The sequence below is a fragment of the Papaver somniferum genome, unplaced genomic scaffold (genome assembly GCF_003573695.1).
Source record: "Papaver somniferum cultivar HN1 unplaced genomic scaffold, ASM357369v1 unplaced-scaffold_21, whole genome shotgun sequence".
NCBI lineage: Eukaryota > Viridiplantae > Streptophyta > Magnoliopsida > Ranunculales > Papaveraceae > Papaver > Papaver somniferum.
The window spans coordinates 18,017,592-18,044,104 of NW_020631041.1; the positions used below are offsets into that span (position 1 = coordinate 18,017,592).

A 26,513-nucleotide genomic window follows, 5' to 3' on the forward strand; every position below is an offset into this window, starting at 1 on the left:
CTGAGCTTGGGCTCAGTTGGTCTTGAAGTGCACTAGGCTTGGCCCTTGAAGTGCACTGGGCTTTTAATTGAGTTTGGGTTTTGACTTTATTCCCTAAGAATGAACTGGGCTTTTAGCCTTTCACCTGGGCTTTGGTTAAGTCCACAGTAGACTGGGCTTAGGGTATGGTTTGAACCTGGGCTGTATTGAACTGGGTTTGGAGCAGTAGCAGCAAACAAGGCTGGGCCTGGCAGGAGCACAGCAAGGCTGGAGAAGTGAAGGCGACAGGAGCTGGGAGCAGCAACAGGAGAAGAAGTAGCAGCAGCAGTAGCAAGAGGAAGGAAAGCAGCAGCAGCAGCAGGGTTGCAGGGCAGTGGCCAAGGCAGCTGAGTAGCAACGCAAGGAGAAAAGAAGATATGGCACTGAAGTAATGGTGGCACTAAGCCAAGAACAGTGAAAATTGATATAGGAAAAATGGACAGTGGAAAATGAAGAAAAACAGTGGCCAATGGCCAAAGGCAGTGATGGTGTGGCAGCGACAGTGACAAAAGAAAGGCAATGGCCAAGGGCCAAAGGCAAAGGAAGAACAGGGCACAAAACAGTTATGAAAGGCCAAGAGTGAAGAAAGAACAAGATACAAAAAATGAAAGGCAAAGTTGGGAGCCTAGGCATACAACTAGAGTGGGAAGAAAACCAGTTTGCTCACAGTCACTAGTGAGCACTAGTTTCTCCCCACTGCTCAATCAATCCAATGCTTCAAAGGCTTTAGCCTAACATTCACACAAAACAGTAAACATCACAACTAGGTTATGAATCCACCTTGTGACCTAGCCAGATGGTGTAATTCTATGTTAAATCCCTGTCCCTAATGGAGCTAGGTGAAGGTTCAAGCCTGCCTATGTTCCAGGGCATACATAAACGGAATGGAAGGAGAAGAAGCTTGCTAATGAGCACTAAATTCCTCCATTTCTCAATTAGCTCAATTTACAAGAATTATAACCTAACATTCCACCTCTAACAGTGACTTAAGGCATCATCTCAGCCTAGCTATACACATACACATGAGAGCTCACATAACAGCAACAACAACAAAACAATTACTAAACAGAGCATTGAACTGAACATAAACAAACACAGAAGACATAAAACAAAAACATGAACTGAATTGAAACACAAAAACAGCAACTGAATTGAAACTGAATAAGAGTAATGGAATAAACATAAAAATAGTTGAAAATTAAACACTAACCCTTGAGACACTGGCTATTCCAGTGCTCTTGGGTGACACACTGGCTAACCCAGGCATCGCTTTACAACAACACCCACAACCCATATTTATACCCAATTACACTTTAAAAGCAAAACCCCCAAAACAGTAAATTAGGGTTTCTGAAAATTGAAACTAAATCATACCAACTCTCTGAAATTTGATTTTGATTTTGACCCATCCCTCTTGTGCGTCTCCTACATCTCCTGTTGCTTTCAATTTGCGTCTTTAGCTTAACCTAGTTTACCATTTGTACATGCCTAGGGTTTCAGAGAGTCGTGTAAAAATGGAAAAGTAGACAACTAAGAGAAGGGGTATGTGATGATGGGTGTGGAGCGGTGTACGTGGTGATTATGGTGGTGGTTGAGGATTTGGTGGCGGACATGGGTGTAGCAGGTGGAGGAGCAGGTGATGGAGGTTGCTGTGAAGAAGAAAGGAGAAGAGAGGAAATCGAGTGAGAGAAAAGTGTGATCGGTTAGGGTAGATAGGGTTTGGTGTTCCGGTGTTGAGCGGACTCATCAGATTTCGATGTTCGGCGAGTTATAGGCGTTGGATCGATCCATCTGAAATGCATCCAACGATAAGATGGAACATAGCCTTCAGCAACCGTAGGATGATGAGATACAACGAAACTAACGGCGTGAGATGGAGTTAGGTGCTGTAGTGTTGGTCAGGAATTTCAGACTTTGATGTACTGGCGATGCTGCGACCGTAGGATGCTGAGATGATCCAATCTGACGGCTGAAAATGAAGGCGGGTATGGATATAGGAAATGGATTTGGGTAAGGGTTTTGGGCCTTGGGTATGCCAAGCCCATATCTTCTTTAAGAACAATTCTTCCTCCTTGAGCCCATTCCTAGCTTTTTGGACGTGCGCTCCATTCTTTGCGGCTTCCTTGCGTAATTCTTCCCGGCTTTTCACTACTTTTCTGCTCTTTTCGCTCCGCGACTCATCCGAACTTCGTTTATTACCTCAAAATGCAAAATTAAGTAAGAAAATTATTTATTCTTGAAAACAATGAAAATACAGAATATGGGATAAAATGTAGAATTAATGCACAAAAGATGAGTTAAATGCCAAGAAAAATATATAGAAATATGCACTTTTTAGCACTCATCAGGATGAACCGTTGAAGTCGACTCGGGTCACGACTCCTATGTCATGTACGAACCCGAGGGGCCGAGGCGATATCGTAATCTCCGTCCTTCTCTGCACACAGTTTATTTAAAAGTACCCTTCCGTAGGGTTTTTTAAAAAAAAAAAAAAAAAGTCCAAAGTCCAAAAAAAAAACTTTACAAAAATAAAAAAAAACTTAATTACAAGTTTCTAAAAAAATAAAATAAAAATTATTTACAAAATCTTCTTCTTCACTCCTTTTGGATTTCTCTTTTCTTTCCTTTTTGGGCTTCGCCTTTCTTTTCAGCACTTCTGTTTTTCTTTAGCTTAGCTCCAAATCTGAAAGCAAACAAAAGTACCAAAACGCGTAAAAAAGAACAAATAAAAAAAAAAACTAAAAACAAATTTATAAACAAATCCGCGTCGGCGGCGCCAAAAATTGATGTAATTTACAATTGATGTTTTACGAAATCTACTTTGGCAAAGAATAGAGTTATTGTTTCTTTTGCTTTGAGCTATAAATGTCTAGGATTAATTTATGAACCCCATGAACATGAAAACCAGTGGAATCCCGAGTCCCGGTCTCTCTTCATTCTTAAAACAAATTCTCAACAAATCTGAGTGAACGAATCATCTTACTACAACATCATTGAAAAATACCATCATCTAGTTGATTCTCTAGAAAGTATATTGGAGTTAGTCCATACAGATTGTTAATCAAAATATTGGGTGAGGTCGTTAGACCCCCGCTTTTTCAATTGGTATAAGAGCAGGCAAACACGTTTAAGACCTTAACATTCTGTGTTTGTAGCAATCTGATTCTGTGGACAAAGTAGTATCTCCTATCTACGCATGTCTCTGTCTTCCCATACTTTTGACTATGTCAAGTGTCTTGGTTTTTCCTCAAAGGATAATTCCTTAGCTGATTCTTCCTAATCCAGAGAAAGAAACAAGACAATTGACAAGGTGTCAGAGGAAGAAAGGAATATCACCAGAACTAAAGAAAATCCAACTGAGACAGTTGATTTTAATAATCATTCTCAACTCTTGGATGAATTTGAGAAGGCTCTTAGTCGAGAACGTGAACTCTATAAGATTATTGAGTCCTTTTCTAACAAAATTAAAAAACTCACTCATGAGAATATGCTACAACAAGAAAAGATTAGTATCCTTGAGAATATTGTTAGAGAGTGAACAATTAGAGAAAAATGTTTAATTGAGACACACTTCTATGATTTGAACAATCTTCGTGTTGAAATAGAGAATATTGCTTCATCGCTTCACCTAGCCCAAAAATAGTCTGTCTCCTTAACTAAGGAAAACACTGTAATGAGAAATTCTTTTGTGTCATATGCTGAGTTACCTAACATAAAGAAAAACTCATCAAAGGAAGTCCCTGCAAAATATAAATCGCAAACTTCCAAACGGGACATGGTTTGAATCAGATATCCTTCAACAATTCTCTTCCACAAAATTCTTCCTTATGTGGGAAAAGGAATCATAGTGCTAAACATTGTTTTGCTAGGAAGAAAAATATCTCAAATCTTCAAAATATTCTTTTATTTACCGTCAACCGAGTTAATCATCTGACGGCATCAACAATGGATCTCACTCTCACAGAAAACCAGAATTCTCATAAAAAGATTTTTAAAGATCACTCTTTTCAAAATATTTATCGGAATCGTGTTTTTACTCATGGTGCAAACTACATCACAAAAACACAGCTTCCCAATGTCTATGAGAATAAAACTGGTAGATCTAAGTCTAGAAGGTGGAGACCTATCTCAGTTAATCCTCTAGAACCAATTTCTAGAGGTCCTAGACTTAGTCATCAAAAGGTTCCATTTAATGGATTCTCTCAAAGGACTGTAAGAAACTTCTATGGAGTTAAAAATAGTCAAAGAGAGAAAAGTAATACAAAAAACAGACTGACTGATTGTTAGAGCATTGTTCGGTCTAACTCGCATGCATTGCTATCTCAAGCATGTTTGTCAATGTTAGTGATAAAAACTATATGTCTTGATTTCTAGTTTACTTATGACTAAGTCTCGATCTAGTATAGTTAGGAATAGTTGAGCTCCAGACTCCATGGCGATTATCTTACGAAGACGAAGAACTACTCAAGGAACCAGTGGAACTTCATTCGACCAACAGGTATGTGGATACTTGAACTTATCTGTCACTCAAAAGTCTATCTACTCTATCTACTAATCTTGAGACAAAAGTCGTATAAGTATGATAGTTTTCATACATACACATTTGCTATTTCGAGTCGAGTTTACTCTCCTATCTTTTTCTCGAAATATGTGTTTGTAAGCTTTTGCTTTAACCATTTTCATCTTTACCCGTGACGAAAGTCATGATGACATTTCAATCTTGAAAATAGCTTTGATGACGATAGTCGATTCTTTATGTCTAACGACTATTATAACATTATAGAAGAATGTTTCAATGATTGAAATGTAGAGTTCAGATTACGTAACCAACTATGGATATAAGAATATATAGAGTTTTCGCACATTAGTGTATAAATCCATGTGTCGGAAACCAAGTGTGTGCATATGTGTGCATGCGGTACTGGTGAAGGAGACAGGTAGGGTACGTGTGTTGGCGGAACTTTTCCTCCCGGGAAATTCTGCTAAGTTTGGAGTTTACGAACTCATAAACCAGTCACCTTAGGTACGCGTACCCGTACGCGTACTGGAGAAACGTTTCTACCTGAAAAGTTCTGCTGAGTTTGGAAATCAAAACCAACTCAATTCCGATAGCTAAGGTACGCATACTCGTACGTATACCCAAGCTGTTTATATTTCTCAAATCGGTAGTTTCATGAACTTAAACAATAAATCAATAAGGAATTGTAGATGGTGGATTTTCGACAAAGGATAAAATCGTAAACCCATAATTATACGAACTTCTGATCCAGCAATCAGACGCGAGTATCGAGACACAGGTCTCTCATCGAATCTCTGACTGAGAATACTGTCTCTCAGAGTATATGCAGATATGTAGTCTCTCGGCTAGGCAACGACATATCTCATGAATACTGAACACTTCAGTAATTACTTCTATATATAATCACGAGATTGGACGGCTCCTAGACAGCTTGCCTGCTAGTATAGAGCAATAACGTCTTCAGGATACAAACAACAATTTTCCCTGACTATATAAAGGAAATGACGCTTCAACTAGCTCATGTCGCTCAGAATAATTAATGCTCCTAGATGATCGTACTAGTATAGAGCCATCAATTAATTATTCCTAAATTCTTGGATTCATCCACTGATTTTCTGAAAATATTCAAATATTTTCATAATATTTCGTTACTTCAATCTATGGTTCTTCCCAGCAGAATTCCATGGGTTAGTAATAAATATTCAACGTACGGGCGTCTGAGTTACCTTCGAGTAAGCCCCGACTCAAAAGGTGCAAGTGTATTCGACGATGATGCACTAACAATCACCTGAACGCACGAACGAGTATTTCAAAATACGACGAAACGATGAACCTATGAAAAATAGGAAAGAAAATAATAAATAATAAAATATTGACCAAGGCGCTGGCGGACTAGGCCCACTAGCCAGCCGGCCGTGCCATGGCCAGTCCCACGCCAGTTTTATATTTTGTCATATTTTTGTTATTTTCCTTGATCTTATGAAAATCCTTTCATTTGAACAAATATCCTTCGTTTTGAGTAAACTCCTCAGTTTCATGGTCTTTCCTTCGCACCAAGGAAATAATATAAAATTTGGAAAAATGTCGTGGGGCCGTGTTTATTTGCCAAGCGGCCATGTCTTGATCCCGGCCGGCCCCACACCTCATGGTTCCTTATTATTTTATTAATATTTCCCTAATCTCATGAAAACTCCTTAATCTCATGGTATTTTCATAAAACCATGAAAAATATAATATAAAATTAGGGAAACTCGTGGGACCGGGCCCCAGCCGGCCGGCCATGCCCTAGGTGGTCCCACACGTCCCTTTATTTTATTGTTATTATTTTAAGTTTCCTTGATCCCATGAAATTCCTTGATTTCATGGTATTTCTCTCAAATTATGAAAATTCCTTCAAATCATGGAAATAATACACAAAAATTACATAAAATTAGGGAAACGCACGGGACCGGGCCCCAGCCGGCCGACCATGCTCAAATGCGGTCCCACACGCCCTTATTTTATTATTTTAATATTAGTTGTTTCATTGATCCCATAGAAATTCCTTCACTTCAAGGAAACTCCTTAATTTCAACAAACTCCTTGATTTCAGGATATTTTCATAAAATCATGAAAAATAATATAAAATTAGGAAGGGCACCATGGGAATGTGGTCACTGACTGGCTGGCCATTCCTTGGCCTCAGTGGTCCCAGCTTCATCATTCCTTCATTTTATAATTATTTTCCTTCATCTCATGAAGTTTCCTCAGTTTCAGCAAAACCCTGATTTTGTCATATTTTCTCAAATGGTTGCTCAAACGCATGCCGGAAAATACCAACATTCTTAAGACTGAGATACGAAAGTTTTGACAACGTGAGCATGTTACCTTGACCGACTAAGGTTGGCTATTTGGCTCGCACGGATCCGGTCCCTCACATTTTCATGAATTGACCTAATTTGCGCAATTGCACGTATTAGGTCCAAAACTCTTCCAAATAATTTTGGAATTTTCATAGAGCGATCGTCATTCGATCCCGTGACCATCCAGGGACGGTTTCATGACCCCTTGGTCGGTCCCTCATCTCTTCATAATTAATTAGGTTTTATCACCTAAGGCTCAGACGAGCATTTTTCTAATAAATGATTAAACCAACATTTAATCATTCTTTCATCAACAAATCACCAACTCTTCAAGAGACCTTGGTATTTGCTCACTCGAGCATATGGGCGCTACATGGACGATACATGATCCCATGTAGCCAGTCCCTCCTTCATTCCATGGTTAATTTTCAAATAAACCATCAATTGGTCACCAGTTGATCGAATTAGGGTTTCTGAGTCCAAGGATCATAATTCCAGATTCAAACACCAATGAATTTACGACGATCTCATGATCAGTATTTTTACTAATTATGCTCGGTTCAATTACCAGTATTTTAACTTAATATTTTATCTTGGTCACGCTACCAATAATTCATCAAATGAGCAACATTTGTTCAGATGAGAAATATTTGCTCAAACCAAGGAATATTGGTTCAACTATCAATATTCAACAATTTATCGAATGAGCAATACTTGCGCACCTTAACTATCAACATTTACTTAAGAATCATAGCTCTGTCTCAACAGGCACGTTCAATTCATGAGTCTTAGGACATTTTGCAAGATCATGTTCAACTCAGCAAATACATGGACTCATCGTCCCATAAAGTCATGAAGTCAACAACTGACTAATTAACCACGAGACGTCAATCGTGTCACAAGGGGGTATATTAACTAGGGTTTTGGTCTGGCGGTCTACGGCACGTGTGTTCATACACACGATGGAATATGAGCAAGTCGTGCAATCAGTTGAAGGAGTTAACAAAGTAGTGGATAGAAAATCGACCATGTCTCCGCACGATGAGGAACTGGTTTCAAACACGATTTCCATTTCCCCACTCTTTGATTCCATCAACTGTCACACTTCATGGGATCAAGGTGTCTACAATTCCAGCAATATAAATAAGTCTCTGAATCTTGATTAGATATACAAGAATCTCACGTCAAACAGACAACACGAGATTAACAACTCAACATCTGAGTAATCACTCTCAACAGAGATTCAATCATTCAGAACTTATCTTATTCAGAATACATAACACACCTACAATCTTTGATTACCATTGATTCCATACATTTCTCAGCTTTCCTCCTACAGATCGACCCATCCTCTCTTGTGACCGAATTTACTCTGGAATGGCCATTGTCTTGGTTTAGGCCGGAGTAATACAGATTGATCTCTCGAATTCAAAGCACTCCCTTCTTGCAGTGCATCTGTGTGAGGCTGAACATTTCGCTCGGTTCAAGGAGTCTCCTCTGTAAGGTCGTCTCCTTAATTCCGTAAAAACCAGCAAATCGTTTTGCCCCATCTACAGATTGGAGAACACAGTGGGGGATCATTATCTCGGTTGCAATATCACAATTTCACAAGATGGTTGGTCTTAAGAATAATTCAAATAATACAGACCCGATCCAGAATCTTTCAAATGGCAACATTCCTCACGTTACATCTGACGGCGCGAAGACAGAGGAATCCCGACTCTGGAAGAGTTTGCTCGAATCCTGGAGGTTCTCACCAGGAACATGGATCTGATGAAGGATACAGTACACCACATACTCGATTTTCTTACCAAACTAACATCTGAGTTAGGCGACATCTCCACTTCAGCAGTCCCAACACTAGAGACTGATTCGTCACCTGACCCTCAAACCAACAGTTTCACTACTTATGAGAAGCCAGTGTATCAGGACGTCGCACACTTGATTGAAAACCTATGTGAGCTCTTACACTTTTCAATGGATCAACGCACAAACACGTTCGATGCACTCAACCAGATATCCTCAGACATACCTCTGACTTCGTCGTGCCTAGCAGCTGAGGAAACACCTGTGATGTCTGACCATTCAATCAACAATATCACTTTCGGATAGGAAGACCGCATGGCAGACGAAGTACATAATCGAGCCCTGTACGTGACCGGTTTCACCAGAGATTACGAATTCAAGAGAGCCCTTATTGATAAGGTGCTTCTACAAATATTGTCACTATGAAGACTCTCAAAACAGCTAGGTTCCCACAGAATAAGATTGTCCGACACCCTATCCTGATGACAGGCTTTGAAGGAAGTCAGATCCATACATATGGGTATGCATACATAGATTTGAAGGTAGGGCTTATTCAGTCAAAAGTCAAGTTCCATGTGATCGAACAAGAGCCCGACTATCTCATGATACTTGGACATCCATGGCTCCATGATAACAAGGTGGTTCCTTCGACGTACCATCAATACATGAAGGCTATACTCAACAACAAGATCGTTCGCATCCCAGCTTCGTCATCTCCTTATGCTCCTGTCTACGATGCTGAGTTCCTTGAATCTCAAAAGAGCATTCCGGAGCCTCCAAGCAAGGTTTGCAGCATTCCACTCCCACGTTGGAAGACTATTTAAAAGATTGATGACAAGCCATCATCCTTGGATGCTAAGGTGATTAAGTTATCTACTACACCAGTTAAATGTCGTAACGATCAGGTTTCAACTCCAGGATCAAACTTCATAACCAGCCGTGATGCGGAGGGGAGGATCGTTTATCGCCGACATGAAGATTAGCAATTAATCGGGGAGAACGATGAAAAGCCTCCCCATCCTTAAGAATCATGTCAGAACAAACTGTCACTCGAATAAGAGGTTCAAGATGCCCCACGATAATTACAAGACGGCACTGACCCTACCATTTATGATCTCGAAACAATCAATATTGGGACTGAGGATGATCCAAGGCTGATCCTGATTAGTTCAGCACTGTCATCAGAGGAACGGAAGGAACTGATAAAGCTGTTGAAAGAATATCAAGATGTTTTCGCCTGGATGTATGAGGAAATGCCCGGTTTGGACGACAAACTGGTCACCCATCACCTGCACATCGTTCCTGGCTCCAAAGCCGTCAAACAATCGCCTAGACAATTAGGCACGAAGTCGAGGAGCAAATCAAAGTCGAGATCCAGAAACTACTCGCAGCAGGATTCATCAAGCCTATTCAACACCCAACGTGGCTAGCAAATGTCGTTCCTGTCAAGAAGAAAAATGGTCAAATCAGATGTTGTGTCGATTTCAGGAACCTGAATAAATGTTGTCCGAAGGATGATTTTTCTCTACCCAACATTGATATGCTCGTCGACGCAACCAGTGGCCACGATATGTTCTCATTCATGGATGGCTACAGTGGATACAACCAGATCAAGATGTATGATCACGATGCCAACAAGACTGCATTCCGTACTCCCATTGGGAATTTCCACTACACTGTGATGCCCTTTGGATTAAAGAACGCGGGTTCCACTTATCAACGAGCTATGACTGCCATATTCGACGACATGATGCACAAACAAGTGGAAGACTATGTCGACGATGTGGTAGTAAAGTGGAAGACTCGAGCATCTCACCTTGAAGTTTTAAGACAAGTGTTCGAAAGATGCAAAGAATACAAATTAAAGATGAATCTTTTGAAGTGCGCTTTTGGTGTTTCCTCCGGAAGGTTTTTAGGATTCCTGGTCACAGCTGAAGGAATCAAAGTCGATCCGGACAAGACGAAATCTATCACCACCATGCCTCCTCCATGCACTGTGAAGGAACTACAGAGCTTTATGGGCAAGGTAAATTATATTCGACGCTTCATTCCTGGATTGGCTCAACTCATTGCTGCATTCACCCCTCTACTGAAGAAAGAAGCAAGTTTCACCTGGACAGCCGTTCAACAAGAAGCCTTCCATAAAATACAGCAGATACTATTGTCGCCCGCTGTCATGAAGTCTCCAGTACAGGGACGACCCCTGATACTTTACACAGCTTCCAGTGATGTTGCTATTAGAGCGCTCCTTGCTCAGGAAGACGACGAAGGAATCGAACGACCGATCTACTACTTCAGCCGCACAATGAGAGATGCTCAACTCCGATATCCAAAGGCTGAGAGAGCATGTCTCGCTTTAGTGCATGTAATCCAGAAGTTCAGGCACTATCTACTATCTAACAGGGTCGTACTTGTCTCCAAAGTTGATCCCATAAAGTTCCTGCTATCAAAGCCAGCCTTGATAGGGAGACCAGCAAAGTGGCTACTCCAGATGTCAGAATTTGACATAGCTTGCACGCCACCTAAAACAATCAAGGGCCAAGCAGTTGCAGACTTGCTTGCTGCTTTTCCAGGAGAAGATACGACAACGTTACACGAAGATGTGCCTGGTGAGTTTCCAGTATCTTAGTCATAAAAGAAGAAACATGGCTTCTATACTTCGATGGATCTGCCACCCCTATCAATGGCACCGGAGGAGCGGGCATAGTGCTGGTGTCTCCATCTGGTGAAGTTTTCTCACATTCATTCAAGTTGGATTTCCACTGTACCAACAATTCAACAGAATATGAAGAATTCTTACTAGGATTGTCCCTGGCCAAGCAAGCAGGAGCAACACACCTTGAAATAAGAGGGGATTCAAAATTACTGGTCAATCAAATGAATGGAACATACTCTCTCAAAGAAATCACGCTCGCTCCATTCAGAACCGATGCTCAGCGACTATTAACCCATTTTGTTGATGCCACGGTCTTCCATACTGGACGGACTAACAACAGGCATGTCGACTGCCTAGCGACTCTCGCTTCTAAGTTGCAATTCGAAGCGGCAGAAAAAACAATCACCGTGCAGAGGCATACTGTATCATATACCTGGCTTACTCAAGTCAAAGACGTTCCAGCAAATGATTGGGGAGCACCCATCATTCATGAATTGAGCTACTCTATTTCAGAAGGGAAATTCAGTCTCAAAGAATTAAAAAAATTATTTCTTTCTCCACGGGGCGTTGTACTATCGAAATCCTGATGGATCCTTATCACGGTGCCTTAGAAACGATGAAGCGGAAGAACAACTCGAGCACATACATGAAGAAATCTGCGGGCAAACGTTAGTATTAACACTTTACAGAAATCTTCAAAGGGCGAGATACTAATGGCCTTCCATGGAGGATCAGTCAAGATATCTACAAGGATCTTGTCCTAATTGTCAGACACCTACTCATCACTTAGAGGTTTTGACAGTCCATCACTCTGGGGGATGGAGGGAACCTTACATCAAATACCTCCGGGACAATGAACTACCACGGGAAAAGAAAGAAACAGTCAAAATCATTCAGAGAGCTAAGAGATTTTCCTTTCTTGACGGGATCTTATACCGCAAAAGCTTTGGTGGTAATTTACTGAGATGCTTAGCTGTGAAATCCCAACAATTCTGAAGGAAATGCACGATGGAGAACATCAAGGAAAAAGAAAATTATTTCTCCAAATTCATGAGAAATATTATTGGCCGAGCATGGAAGACGATGCAGCTGCACACGTCCAGAGGTGTCACCAATGCCAAATCCATGGTAATCTCCTCCATACTCCTTGTATCCCATTGAATTCTGTGAATAGTCCATGTCCTTTCTACAACTGGGGACTAGATATCATCGGGAAGATCAATCCAGCATCTTCAAAGCAACATGAATACATCATCACCGTAACTGAGTATTTCACCAAATGGGTCGAAGATATTCCCCTTAGAAGCACCACCGGAGTCACGATTGCAGCCTTCATCAAAGAGCACATAATATGTAGATTCGGTGTTCCTAAGCACATTGTTACCGATAACGGAACTCCTTTCGCCAACAGGCACGTGACGGAATTACTCGAGGAATACGGCATAAAATAGGTCTTCTCCACACCATATTAGCCCCAAGGAAACGCACAAGCGGAGAGCACCAACAAAACTTTGATCTGAATTCTCAGTATTACAATTCATGACAATCCTCGAACGTGGCATGAACAATTGCCTATGGCTCTATGGGCTTATCGAACCGCACCAAGGAGCTCAATTGGGACTTCACCATATTCCCTTGTCTACGGAGACGACGCCATACTTCCGGCAGAAATCAAAATTCCTTCAGCAAGGATTGCAACATCCAGTGGAGTACAATGTGATGAAGCCGAAGTATCCAAATCAAGAATCGCTGAACTAGACATGCTCGAGTCAAGGAGGGCTAAGGTGGAAAAATACATAGAAACCTACAAACAGAGGATCTCCAGAGCTTGCAACAAAATGGTAAGACCTCGAACATTTCAAGTGGGAGATCTAATATTAAAGACAGCAGAGCACGTTCAACAAGACATGTCCGCTCACAAGTTCTCTCCGAAATGAAAGGACCATATGTAGTCATCAAAGCAGTATCCAGTGGATATTACAGGATCTTAGCTATTGATGGAGAATATAAGGAAATATAATCAACGACAAATGGCTCAAAGCATATTACGCCTGATCCATGAAAAAAACAATTACCTTTTTCATCATTTCAAGCATTTTCAAAAATGTAATTTCATTCCTCCAAAGAGCGTGCAAAATGCTCTTTTGTTCATTAAATGTTTCATAAATGAACAAAATTCCTCCATGTCATGATCAATTATTCCACCTAACCAAAATCCTAAACCTATTAAAAAAACAACAATCATAAATGCTCACTCAGAGCAAACCGTCCAGCAACAGATAATCTCTATAAACAACCCTGTCAAGTTTCTTCTGGAAACTTTTGGTTTTCATGTTCAACTCCTGTACCGCCTTCTCAACCCGGGCCGACTCCAAAGCGAGCATCTTCTCTTCCTCGGTCGTAGCGATATGCCCATATCGTTTCCAGATTTTGGTGTAAAGAGGCGTGTGACACTTGGGAATGACAAATCCACCGACTACCTCATTGTCCGGGAAAGTATTGATCAAAGGAGCTTCAAACAAAAGTCCATCTGTTGGATATTCACGAGCGTGAACCCTGTCTTCAACCTCCACGGATTCTGCAGAGTCTTCACCAACTCGGTTGCTGCTGCCTTCGACCTCAATCACGGTCACAGACTTTCCATTTCTCCTCCTTCTAGCATCAACGACGACACGAACGTTCGCCTGTGAGGAAATGAAGAAGTGTTTAATTTTATCAAAACTAAAAGTGATAAAGCTTCGGAGACTATAAGATTGCTTACGGATGATCAATCCTCATCATGAGACGACCTGTACCGGGTAGGAGCTCTGACAGTCCGCTTGGGCCTCGAATTATGAGAAGAAGGATTCTTCTGGTCATCCTGCAACAAATCGATTTCTTATGATCAATAACCTCGATCAAACAGAGACGAAAAAGATGTAAAACTTACTGAGATGGACGCTTCTACTTCATGCTTCGACTGGAGTTCATTTCGAGAAGAAGTACTATCGCTGGACATGGTGATGGAAGGTGTGACAATCAAAGTTTCTTATGAGATGGAACTAACTCAGGAATAGAATAAATATGTGCGCAAGTATTAAACCCTAAAACTTGAAGATATATAAAAGATACAACATGCGCATATCTTCTGCAAATAGTCAAATCAGTTGCGAGTCTTACTGAAAACCTAAGTCTCGAGCAAGGTCAATACTGGAGATGCGGAGTAAAGTAATACACTGGGGACTGACCAAAGCTGAGCATGGTCAGAAAGTCACACGGTCTCTGTGTGTTACATGTCATCTGTGATGTGCCTGGATATTTTCACAGATAGAAGTCGTAAAGCAAGCAAGGGGAAACTCGCGATGGGTTCGGCGTATTTTTAATCAAGAAGAGCTAACATTAATAAAGAATCTCTCGTTCGAAAAGAAAATTATTAATACGAAGTTCTCCAAATAAGATGTCTACAACGAAGGCTAAAGAACATTCAAATGTTTAAGAAAGAAAAGAGGATGGAAGTAAAGTTACTCGTCAGACTCATCCGTATTATCAGATTCGTCATCACTGTCCTTCTCGCCATCCGTGTAGGATCAGAATCTCGCAGAAATAATGCCTCAGCGAAATTATCAACAACACAACACAACAGTGTCGCATAACAATTTCAGAAATGACATAATAAACGACGTCAGCTAAATCATGAGAAAAATGTGATGGTCCTGCGAAAATTATAGAGTTTGCGAGATTAACATTTGTAAGGTTGCGAGAATGTCGCAATCCATATCCGAAAATAAAGGACAGATTAGCTGTCATCCACTATGTAATTCCCTATAAATAGTTGTTCAGTTGTAAAGGAAAGGAGAGAGATCTTTTCTGAGTGAGAAGCAAGTAAATAGGAGAGAGAAAATCTAGCGCAGTGGTTATTCTTGATTCCTTTGACTTTTCTTGTAAGATTGTTCAAAGATTCATCAATAAAATTAAGATTGTTAATCTAAAATGAGTTGAATGTTAATGAAATCTTGTGAGGGGTGTAGTGTAGGATTTCCTGCAACTACATAATGGCGCTAGAAACAGGGAGGCTGAAGATTGAAAGTTGAAGATTGTTGTTGAGATTGTTCAAATCAAGAAAGTGATTAAACAAATCAGTGAACCAGTTAAAAGGAAAAATAATTAGAGTCAATGAAGATGACAAAAGATTGGAGTGTAATATGATAACAAAAACAATGGTTACTGAATTCCATGAAAACATCAAAGGAAGGATACATAAACGAGATTTTGAAGGAAGGAAGGTTATGGCGGTAGAAAAGACATCACCCTTGAAAGATTGGGAAAAGCAAAAAATCACATTCATGGCGGCAGAAATACCAAAATAAAATTTGAACCACACATCTCCATTGGTTATTACAGTGCCTATTACGCGAAAAGAGAAGGGGACAATAACAAAATCCACGGAAGAATGAACATTGAACAGAACTTTAGTCGATACATGAAGTTCAATGGATATAATATTTTATCATGCGTTCAGGGGAATGAGATTTAAAGATGAAGAAATGTCCAGTTCAACATATCTTGTTCATGGCTTTGTAAAATCCACAACAAAACCTAAAGGAGAAATACTGGTACGAATTTCACTAGGAGAGATCGAAACACACGTGACACTATGCGTGGTGGATATGTAATCGCCATATAATATGTTGCTAGGAAGACCATGGATACATGCGATAAAAGTTGTAGTATCAACGTTGCATTAATGTATTAAATTCCCCACACCAAATGGAATAGGTGAAATCAGAGGAGACGTTGACAATGCGAAATTATGTCATCAAATTGAAGTGAAGCATTATGAAGGACGAGCAAAAAAGAAACAATTTCGCAGAAAGTTGGAAAAGGAGGCAAAGAAAGAAGAAGAATTTAGAGTGTACACGATAAGGGAAAAAGAAGGCAGGGGAATACCCAGCAAAATTTCGGAAGAAGGAGAAGAACCTGTGAAAACAATAAAAGAACCAACACCAATGGGAGAACCCAAGTCCAGTTACACTGCCGCAGAACCAACAAAAGATGTAAACATTGGGACTATAGAAGAACCTCTAATATTGAGAATTGGAACCAAGATGGATGTAGAAGAAGAAGAAATAATTGTTAACCTTTTGCGAGAATATAAAGACATTTTCGCAGGGAGCATGGATGAGATACCGGGAATAGATCCATCAATTGCATGTCACAAGCTGGAGATTAACAAGAATGTGAGACCATTTAAACAAAGAATAAAAAAAATCGCAACAACCTACCATTCCCAAATAAAAGAAGAACTACAGAAAATGCTTGATGCAGGAATTATAAGAGAGGCTAAATATCCAGAGTGGATAGCGAACATGGTCATTGTTCCAAAGAAAAACAAAGGAATAAGGATTTGCATAGATTTCACTGATTTAAACAAAGCCTTCCCTAAAGATAGCTTTCCTTTACCAGATATTCCTCAAATGATGGAATCAGCAGCGGGAAATGATAGGGTATCGTCTTTAGATGGGTACAAAGGATATAACCAGATCCCTCTCACTGAAGAAGATCAAAAGCATACTGCTTTTTTCTCCCCTAGAGGTTTATATTGTTACACGAAAATGCCATTTGGTTTGCGAAATGCGGGAGCAACATACCAAAGAATGGTAGAGAAGGTGTTCACGAAATGGATACACAAAACATTAGAAGTATACGTGGACGACATGTTAGTAAAGAGTAAAGAAGCCAAAGACCATGTACAAGACCTGAGGGAGATTTTTGAACAAATGTGGCAGTATGACATTAAACTGAATCCTGAGAAGTGTACCATCGGAGTTGCATCGGGAAATTTTTTAGGCTACATTGTATCAAAGGAAGGAATACAGGTTGATCCAGAAAAAGTGCAAGCAGTTCGTGACATGCCAACACCAGCAACAATAAAAGATGTACAGAAGTTGAATGGACTTTTAGCTTCGCTAGGAAGATTCATTTCGCGGTCATCAGACAAATGCAAGTATTTTTTCGATATACTCAAGAAAGGTGCGAAATTCAAATGGACTGATGAACGCGAAAAATCTTTTCAAGGGATCAAAGAACACCTTATGAATACATTTATTTTACAAAAAGTAGAATCAGGAGAAGAATTATTAATCTATCTTTTTGAATCAGTGATGAAGAATTCAAAAAGATCAGGAAGAGTGGAGAGATGGAATGCACAAGTAGGCCACTTTGATATTAAATATGAAATTTTGTCTTCACCAAAATCACAAGTTGTTGCAGATTTCTTGGCAGAATTTCCTTTAGAAGAAGATGAAGTGGTAGAAGAAATGATGGATATAGAAGAAGAACACGGAGATCCAAAAGACTTATTAACAGAACCAAATAGATGGGAGATATTGGTAGATGGATCATCAAAGATGGCTTTTTCATTCAGATTGGAATTCGCATCCACTAACAACGAAACGGAATATGAAGCTGTGATACATGCCTTAAAGTTCGCAATAGAAATTAAACTAGAAAATGCCAAGATCACTAGTGATTCGCAGCTAGTTATTCGCCAAATAAAGGGAGAGTACACTATAAATGAACCATCCTTGAAGAAATACAAGAAGATCGTTGAAGAATTGTCAATGAAAATCCCAAAAATAAAATGGAGGCACATTTCAAGGAAGGATAACAGACTCGCAGATGCTTTTGCTTTCATCTCAAGCATGATGACAGATCCAACTGCGAGATGCATAAAAATACAGACACTTCTGTCACCATCAATCAATAAAGAAGAAGAAGTGAACGTGATGATAATAGACGGTGGAGAAGAAGAACAAATGAACAATATCGCAGATTGGAGAACAGAACTTCATGCATATTTGGCGAAAGGAGAAACACCAAGAAATAGATTGGAAGCACACAAGTTAAAAAGCCGCGCAACAAATTATGAATTAAGAGATGGGCTGCTATACCGAAAATCCTTTAATGGACCATCACTCTGATGTTTGACACGATAAGAAGGAGAAAAGGTGCTAAAAATGTTACATAGTGGGGATGCTGGCAATCATAGCGGGGGAAGATCTTTGGCACATAGAGCAAAAATGCAAGGCTATTACTGGCCATACATGCACGAAGATGCAAAAAAAATATCAAGACGTTGCGAAGATTGTCATCGGCATGGAAAGAAAATACATGCACCTGGAGCACCATTGTCATCTTCAACCAGTGTGTGGCCTTTTGGAAAATGGGGCTTAGATATTGTGGGGCCATTTTTACCAGGATCTGGACAAATAAGATACTTAATAGTCGCAACAGATTATTTCACAAAATGGACAGAAGTGAAGGCAGTACAGCATATTCGCGACAAAGATATCTTTACATTCATATTCGAAAATATCATTTGCAGATTCGAGATTCCTGCACAGTTGGTATCTGATAATGGGAAACAGTTTGAAGGACAGAACATAGAAATGTTACTTAATGCATTTAAGATAAAATGTGGAAATTATACTCCTTTGTATCCACAAGCTAATGGGCAGGCAGAGGCAACAAACAAAACAATTGCAGATATATTAAAGAAGAAATTAGAAGGACATCATAGAGCATGGTGTGAACAAGTACATAACGCAATATGGGCTTATAATACAACTAGAAGAGAAGCTACTGGAATGTCACCTTTTTGTTTAACATACGGAGTTGAAGCGGTGTTACCAACAGAAATTGTTATTCTGACAACAAAGAGAGAAGCTTGGGAGAAAAATCTTGGTGCGGGTTTGATCTTAAGAAAACTTGATGAATTAGAAGAAAAAAAAGAAAGAGCTTTACAACATATGGAGAATTATCAGCGAAGATTAGCCTGAGAATATAATAAACGTGTCAAAGTACGCGAATTCCAACCAGGAGATTTAGTTCTGCGAGAGACACCAATATATCAGCGAGAAAATGGTGGAAAGTTAGCGAAAAAATGGGATGGACCTTACATCATTAAGGAGATAGTTGGAACAAGCTTATAAATTAATGGATCCAGAAGGTAGAGATGTTGGTCATAGACTTGACAGACCATGGAACAGATTGTACTTAAAAAGATATTATCCGTAAGAAGCTTTGAGAAGTTATGGATTCTGAAAGAATAGTTGCGAGATTATTCATATCAAAACAAGATCATGATGTGCGAAACTTTCGCAGAGATAATCATAGAACAATGACATAAAAGAAAGGGGCGAACCTTTATGGCGTACACCCTAGTTCGCGAATAAAATTTCGCAAGAGGCAAATGTAAGACCTAAAGTACGTCATATAAGGGGGTACCTGTTGCATGGCTCAGGGAAAGGTACACCGCCCCGGAACCTGAGTCATGGAGATTTGGGGTCAATAAAGCCCATCCGGAGAGGCACCTTGGATTCTCATTAAGCATATGACTTAGGTTGGGCGACTAAGGTAATAAGGACTCTCCCAAGGAGTGCAGAATCTGATCAAGGCGCCGAGGTACACGGTTGAGTCAAGAGTGCCAGGGGCTTGGAGCGTACCTTGCCATTCTTGACAAGTCTTGGCTTATACTGCACTCGGCCCGAAGAAAACCCCACTTAGGGTGCAGTCTCGTAACCATAAACCCTATAGGTAAAAGGGATAAGAGGCTGCGAAAACAACTGGTTGTTGTTAAGACTGGATGGGAGGAGCTAACCTTGTATGGTAGAAGTACGCCTCCTTGAAGGGGCAACCAGGGGGAGATAAGGGCGGCACCCTCCATTAGGGAGCTGATAAGTGTCTTAAGACGCAAATGTCATGAGGCTTTTTACTCGCAAGGGTATTAAGGCTTGTCATATTTTGCAACAATCCTGAAGAGGCAATAATACTAGAGAAAAAGATAAGACGAGATCAATGGGTTTTCGCATGAAAGTGCGAAGACGTCCTGCGATTTCGTCGCAAGACGACAATGTAATGGGGCTTTATTTTCGCAAGAATATTTAGGCCTGTCATATTGTCGCAACATTCCTGAAGAGGCAATAATACAAAAAAAGTTAAGAAGATCAATGGGTTTTTGCATGAAAGTGCAAGGACGTCCTGCGATTTTGTCGCAATGACAAGAGGTGGCATAATACCTTTAATTAGGAAGGAAAATAAGACCACATGACAAAACAAAATATTTATAAGTATTCATAACAGATCATTTTCGCAAGAAATAATGAGAGGCAAGTATGGGAATCAGTAAACAAGAGGCATTATCTTTCTCGCCAGCAAAATACTAAAAGAGAAAATTAATTCCAAAGTTGGTTGAAGAATATTATTCGCAAGAAATAATAAAGATGAAACAATTCAAGAAGATAGAACTAGATAAGAAGCTCATGCTTCAGTATTAATTCCAGTAGAAGGAGATAATGGACGCTCTTCGCCAATGTTCTCATTATCGCCAACCTCTTCTTCATTTCGATTCTGATCTTCACCAACAATAATTCCTTTGAGAGGGACTTCTTTTTCGCCGCCACCTTGATTATCGCCAGCAATTACTTCTTTAGAAGAGATTTCTTTTTCGTTTTCATCTTGATTAGCACCAGCAGTTGCTTCCTTAGAAGGGATCTCTTCTCCATCTTCCAAAAGACTATTCTCTCCACCACTTTCATAATCATAATCACTGTCAGCAGGACGAGGAATTCATCATCATCTACTTCCAAAGGTTCGATTGATGTAGGAGGAAGGATTTGGACAATAAAATATCATTTACAAGGACTTCATCCCGGAGATGAACTTGACGAAGAAGTGCTCTCTGATGATTCCTATCTTGAATATCCTTAAAGTAAGCAAGATAATCAAGTCTTCTTTCTGCTCGGTCGCGAGAACCAGTAAGGACAGAGACGAGTAGTGCATTTTCTTTGCGAATTTTAGCATATTTAGCCTCCAAAACAGAAATGGAGGAATGAAGATTTTTCTCAGACTCTGCGAAAAGTAGAATACAAAATTTCGGTAAGATGAATAATTCAAAAAGATATGACAAAGAAAAGATAGTTAAGGCAGTCAAACTATTATGACTACCTTCCTTTTGCGAAATAAGGTGTTGAATCAAGGTCAGACAACTATTCTCCCAACGGTCCATCGCATCATCAAATTTATCTCCAACTAAACCTTTAAGTCGAGACTGAAGATTTTTCTCTTTAGAAATAAGAAAGGCATTTTTCTTCGCAAGAGAAGAATAAGATTCTTCTAATTTGGAATATTGTTCTTTAAGTTGATTCGCCTTTACACTTAAAGCTATTCTACCTTGAATGAGTGTATCTCTTTCAGCGATAGATGACTCTGTTACTTCTTTAAGTTCATTTCTCAAAGAGCGAAGAGATTGTTCTTGGTCATCACATACTTTCTGGAGGATGCTAAGTTGTTGCGAAGATATCGCCATCTTATTTAAACAAATTCGCTTCTCTTGAGATAGAGTTTTATTCTCATCTGATAAAGATTCCATCCCTAGATTAGCTTTAGTTAAAGAATAAGAGAGGCGAGATATTTCATTACTTAATAAATCTTGCCTCCGAACTAATTGGGTATTTTCATTGGTAAGATTATTTATATGATCAACTGAGTATGAATAGAGGTTATCTAATTGGTTATATTGATCCATCAAAATCTCTTCATCAACACGGGCTTCTTCAACAGCAGATTCAAATTGATATCTCTCCATTATTCGTTTCTGGTTTAAGGCTTAACATGCGAAAGAGGGATTTCAAGGATAATTAAATATGGAAAGGATAAAATCATTAGAAAGGAAAATTGAAGACACGGATAAGGAAATCATACCTCTCAGTTCATCATTCTTCTTGCGAAGATTGTCGCGATCTAGCGAAACATTCTGGAGGTTTAGATTTTCGAGACGAAGAGCATTACACTCTTTTTCCAAAGCTTTTTGCGAAGCAGCTCTGTCAGCGCCAAAATACTTACTCAGAATATCGCAAATACCAGACTTGACAGGATCAATGGGAGACTTCTTGCCATCATCCAGGACCTCAGACAAAACTTTGAAAGCAATATCTATTCCTTCCACGGTTTCTTTCGAAAAAGGAAGAGGCTCAGGTAGAGAACTGGCAATGATAGAAGGTTGAGAAACATTATCAATAGGAGGAGAAGAAGTTTCATTCACAGAAGAATTAATAAGGGGGGTTGAAGAAATGAAATCTGAGGCAGCCTTTTCGCGAATTGGAGATAATGGTTTAACTTTCGAAGATGTCGCAGGAGATTTAGAAGAGATAAGTAAGTGGAATGGAACAGAGGTTTCAACGGTTTTAAGGTGGCGAGATTTCTTGAGAGGTTTGTTGGCATCCTTATCACCCTGATAATTACAATTAAGATAAAAAAAAGAGGAAACAATATTGTTATTTGAAAAGAATAATGTTTCTTACTACCTTCTGATTCGCATACTTTCTTTTGTTTACAACAATCTTATGCTGCGATTTGGGAATATTAGGGTTCTGAACCGTAAATTTGGTGTTAGAAGCGTTTTTGCTGAAATAACAACAGTATGGGAATCACATAAGCAGCATCATCAAATAAAGCAGTAAGCAAGATCAATTTTAGCAAAACCCATAAGAAAGAAAAAAGAAAACTAACCTCGATGAATCCATGGAAAACACCAGCAGAAAGATTAATTCGTAAAAATTAAAAAGAAAGAAAGTTACCAACAGTGAAGATCTACAGAGGGAACAATATGGAAGTGAAGAAGAAATAAAAAAGATTAAAAGAAGAAGAAAGAAGAAAGTTGCAATGGCAGAATTTATGGAAGAACAATAGAGTTGTAGAGATGAGAGAATAAAAAGAGAAGAGAAAGTAAAAAGAAAATGGAAAGAAGAGTAAGAAGAATATATAGAAAAGATTTTTTTTTTACTCGAAGAAATAAACACCATTAATACGAAAAGACGTGAGCGGTTGAAAAGCAGCGGTTACAGAAGAAGTATCAAGAAATAGATGGAAGAAAGGATACGTGTGATAAATGCAGAATATGAAGAGATGGACAGCTGCGGCATTTCTCACATCGTTCTCTACTTCGCAGAGAAGATATGAGAAGAGGCAAGATGTAGGATCAGAATCTCGCAGCAATAATGCCTCAGCGAAATTATCAACAACACAACACAACAGTGTCGCAGAACAATTTCAGAAATGACATAATAAACGACATCAGCTAAATCATGAGAAAAATGTGATGGTCCTGCAAAAATTAGAGAGTTTGCGAGATTAACATTTGTAAGGTTGCGAGAATGTCGCAATCCATATCCGAAAATAAAGGACAGATTAGCTGTCATCCACTATGTAATTCCCTATAAATAGCTGTTCAGTTGTAAAGGAAAGGAGAGAGATCTTTTCTGAGTGAGAAGCATGTAAATATGAGAGAGAAAATCTAGAGCAGTGGTTATTCTTGATTCCTTTAACTTTTCTTGTAAGATTGTTCAAAGATTCATCAATAAAATTAAGATTGTTAATCTAAAATGAGTTGAATGTTAATGAAATCTTGTGAGGGCTGTAGTGTAGGATTTCCTGCAACTACAATCCGAGTTATCAGATTTGTCATCACTTCTTCCTCTTCGTCGGAATCAACGTCAGAACCGTCGATGAAGTCTGGATGGGTATCAGGATCATCCGAGTCCGAGTCTTCTTCTGCTTCGGCTTCAGCTTTAATTTGCTTCATAGTCTTCTGGAACTCCCTTTCATATCGGTCAGGCTTGATCTTGCACTCTGTGAACACCCACGCAGTTTCCTCTTCAGAAGCGTCAGCATCAGAGTCAGAGGGTACCCCCATCAAGGAATCGACGTCTCTCCTCAACCGCTTGTATCCTGCGCCGAATTCGATCCTTTCTGCGCTGACGATTCTCCGCTTCATCATCTTCAGCCTTTCTCTTCATAAGTTCAGCTTAAGTGACCCTTCGATCATTCAAGGGTATGCTAGGCTTCGCTCCCTCATCATGAGTTGTCTTAGCTTTCGATTTGGCTACGGAAGCTTTAGGATCCTCATCATAAGAGCTGGAGGAAGAAGGGGAATAACAATAATCGTAATTGCTGCTGCTGGAAGTCGACATTTTCTGGAACCAGGAGCATAAAATTATCAGCATGCAAGTAAATCCATCTGCAAAAATGGCAATTCTTAACTCTTGCCCTTTTACGATTCCACTAACATTAGTGATGGTAATGCAAGAGTTAACACCTCAAAACTCGTTCGTTTCTTCGAAACCTACAAAAGATGAACGAAAATCAGATTTTCATAAGATCATGAACATTTTTACTGTGTAAATATTCACCATGGAATTATGAAAACTAAAACATTATTTCATCATAAGTAATTGTTTTCTTTGAATATTACTCAAAATCAAACTTGGGTTTTTGAAACTATATGTTTACAAAAACATGAGTAATAACTCACGTTTTATTTTTGTGAGTGATAACTCACGCAAATAAAAAAAAATCCGCGAGCATGTCACTGTTTTGTATACAAAGATATTTTTTGTAGACATATCACAATCTTATATAAAAAAAAAAATCTTTTCCTTCGTATTATCGGCCGTCTTTAAAACAAAGGTTTATTTCAATTTTTGTGAAAACTCACACTTTATAAGATAAAGTTTTGATTTCCATGAAAGCTCATAAACAAAATTTTATCACTGGACACATGTCTATATATAAAAGAAAACTTTTTTTCCTTCGTGCTATCGTCATTCTTTAAAACGAGGGTTTATTTCGGTTTAGTGAAAGTTCACTCCTTTTATGATAAAACCTTGGTTCTCATGAAAGCTCATAAACAAAGTTTTATCATTGAACCTAGGTCTATGTACAAAAAAAATCTCTCCTAAATCATTGATTTTTATTAGTTTCTCAAACTAACAATAAAACGAACATACGTTTTCAAGGAAAAGGGGGTTTTTCAACAAAACTCACACTCATATATATGCACATGTATATATAACCCAATCATGATTACTTCATGGAACTCTTATGAACTTCCAAAAAAAAAAAAAAAATCGTACCTGGTCGTCGCCGGCCGGACATTGGCGGCGACGGTCGGCGGTGCTAGAAACTCCGGCGAAAATTTTCTTCCTCCCTGGCGTGAAGGTGATGAAGGCGTGATGAAGGTGGTGGTCGGTTTAGGTGAAGTAAAAAAAAAGGGATTAATTCCCTTTTATATCAAATTTTATTTCCAAAACCTAATTTCACAAGGATTTCCTTATTGGCCCGGCCCGCGAATCATAAACGACCAAGGTCCCTTGTCCAAATCAGCGGTTCAACACTAATTTATACTCATCGAACGATGCTCTATCATTCCACTGGGATCTTCATTCAAGTCGTGGTTTGCTCGTACTATCAAAATCCGGTAACGTTTTAACTTATACAGTTTCATGGTGTTTCCTTCGCACCAAGGAAATAATATAAAATTAGGAAAAATGTCGTGGGGTCGTGTTTATTGGCCAACCGGCCATTCCTTGATCCTGGCTGGCCCCACAACTCATGGTTCCTTATTATTTTATTAATATTTCCCTAATCTCATGAAAACTCCTTAATCTCATGGTATTTTCATAAAACCATGAAAAATATAATATAAAATTAGGGAAACTCGTGGGACCGGGCCCCAGCCGGCCGGCAATGCCCTAGCCGGTCCCACACGACCCTTTATTTTATTATTATTATTTTAAGTTTCCTTAATCCCATGAAATTCCTTGATTTCATGGTATTTCTCTCAAATTATGAAAATTCCTTCAAATCATGGAAACTTGGTGTTCTGGCTTTCTCTACTTTAGGGGAACTTGGTGAGGATACTCTTGTTTTTTCAATCGTGTGCGGAATTGTTTGGTGAGCAATGACTCCAGTAGCAGCTTAGGTAGTTTTATTTTTTATAGATTAGGAGTTGCAATTCAAAGAGGAGTTGGAGTCCCGCTTGTTGCTAGGTTACCAACCAAAAGCTCTGTATGATTTCTTTTTTCTTTCATTAATGAATAAATACATTAATCATGGAAATAATACACAAAAATTACATAAAATTAGGGAAACACCCGCGACCGGGCCCCAGTCGGCCGACCATGCTCAAAGCCGGTCCCACACGCCCTTATTTTATTATTTTAATATTATTTGTTTCCTTGATCCCATGGAAACTCCTTCACTTCAAGGAAACTACTTAATTTCAACAAACTCCTTGATTTCATGATATTTTCATAAAATCATGAAAAATATATAAAATTAGGAAGGGCACCATGGG

General features: G+C 39.3%; 1 protein-coding gene across 1 annotated transcript; it reads left to right on the forward strand.

The window, feature by feature from the left end:
• Positions 1-9,107: 9,107 nt before the first annotated feature.
• Positions 9,108-9,509, forward strand: LOC113339709. The gene has a single exon (XM_026584942.1). The coding sequence runs from the start codon at positions 9,108-9,110 to the stop codon at positions 9,507-9,509; it is 402 nt and encodes a 133-aa protein (XP_026440727.1).
• Positions 9,510-26,513: the final 17,004 nt, after the last annotated feature.

What these genes read in the sequence shown, in the direction of transcription:
- LOC113339709 (XM_026584942.1), top strand. Translation starts at nt 9,108, where the DNA reads ATGAAGACTCTCAAAACAGCTAGGTTCCCACAGAATAAGATTGTCCGA.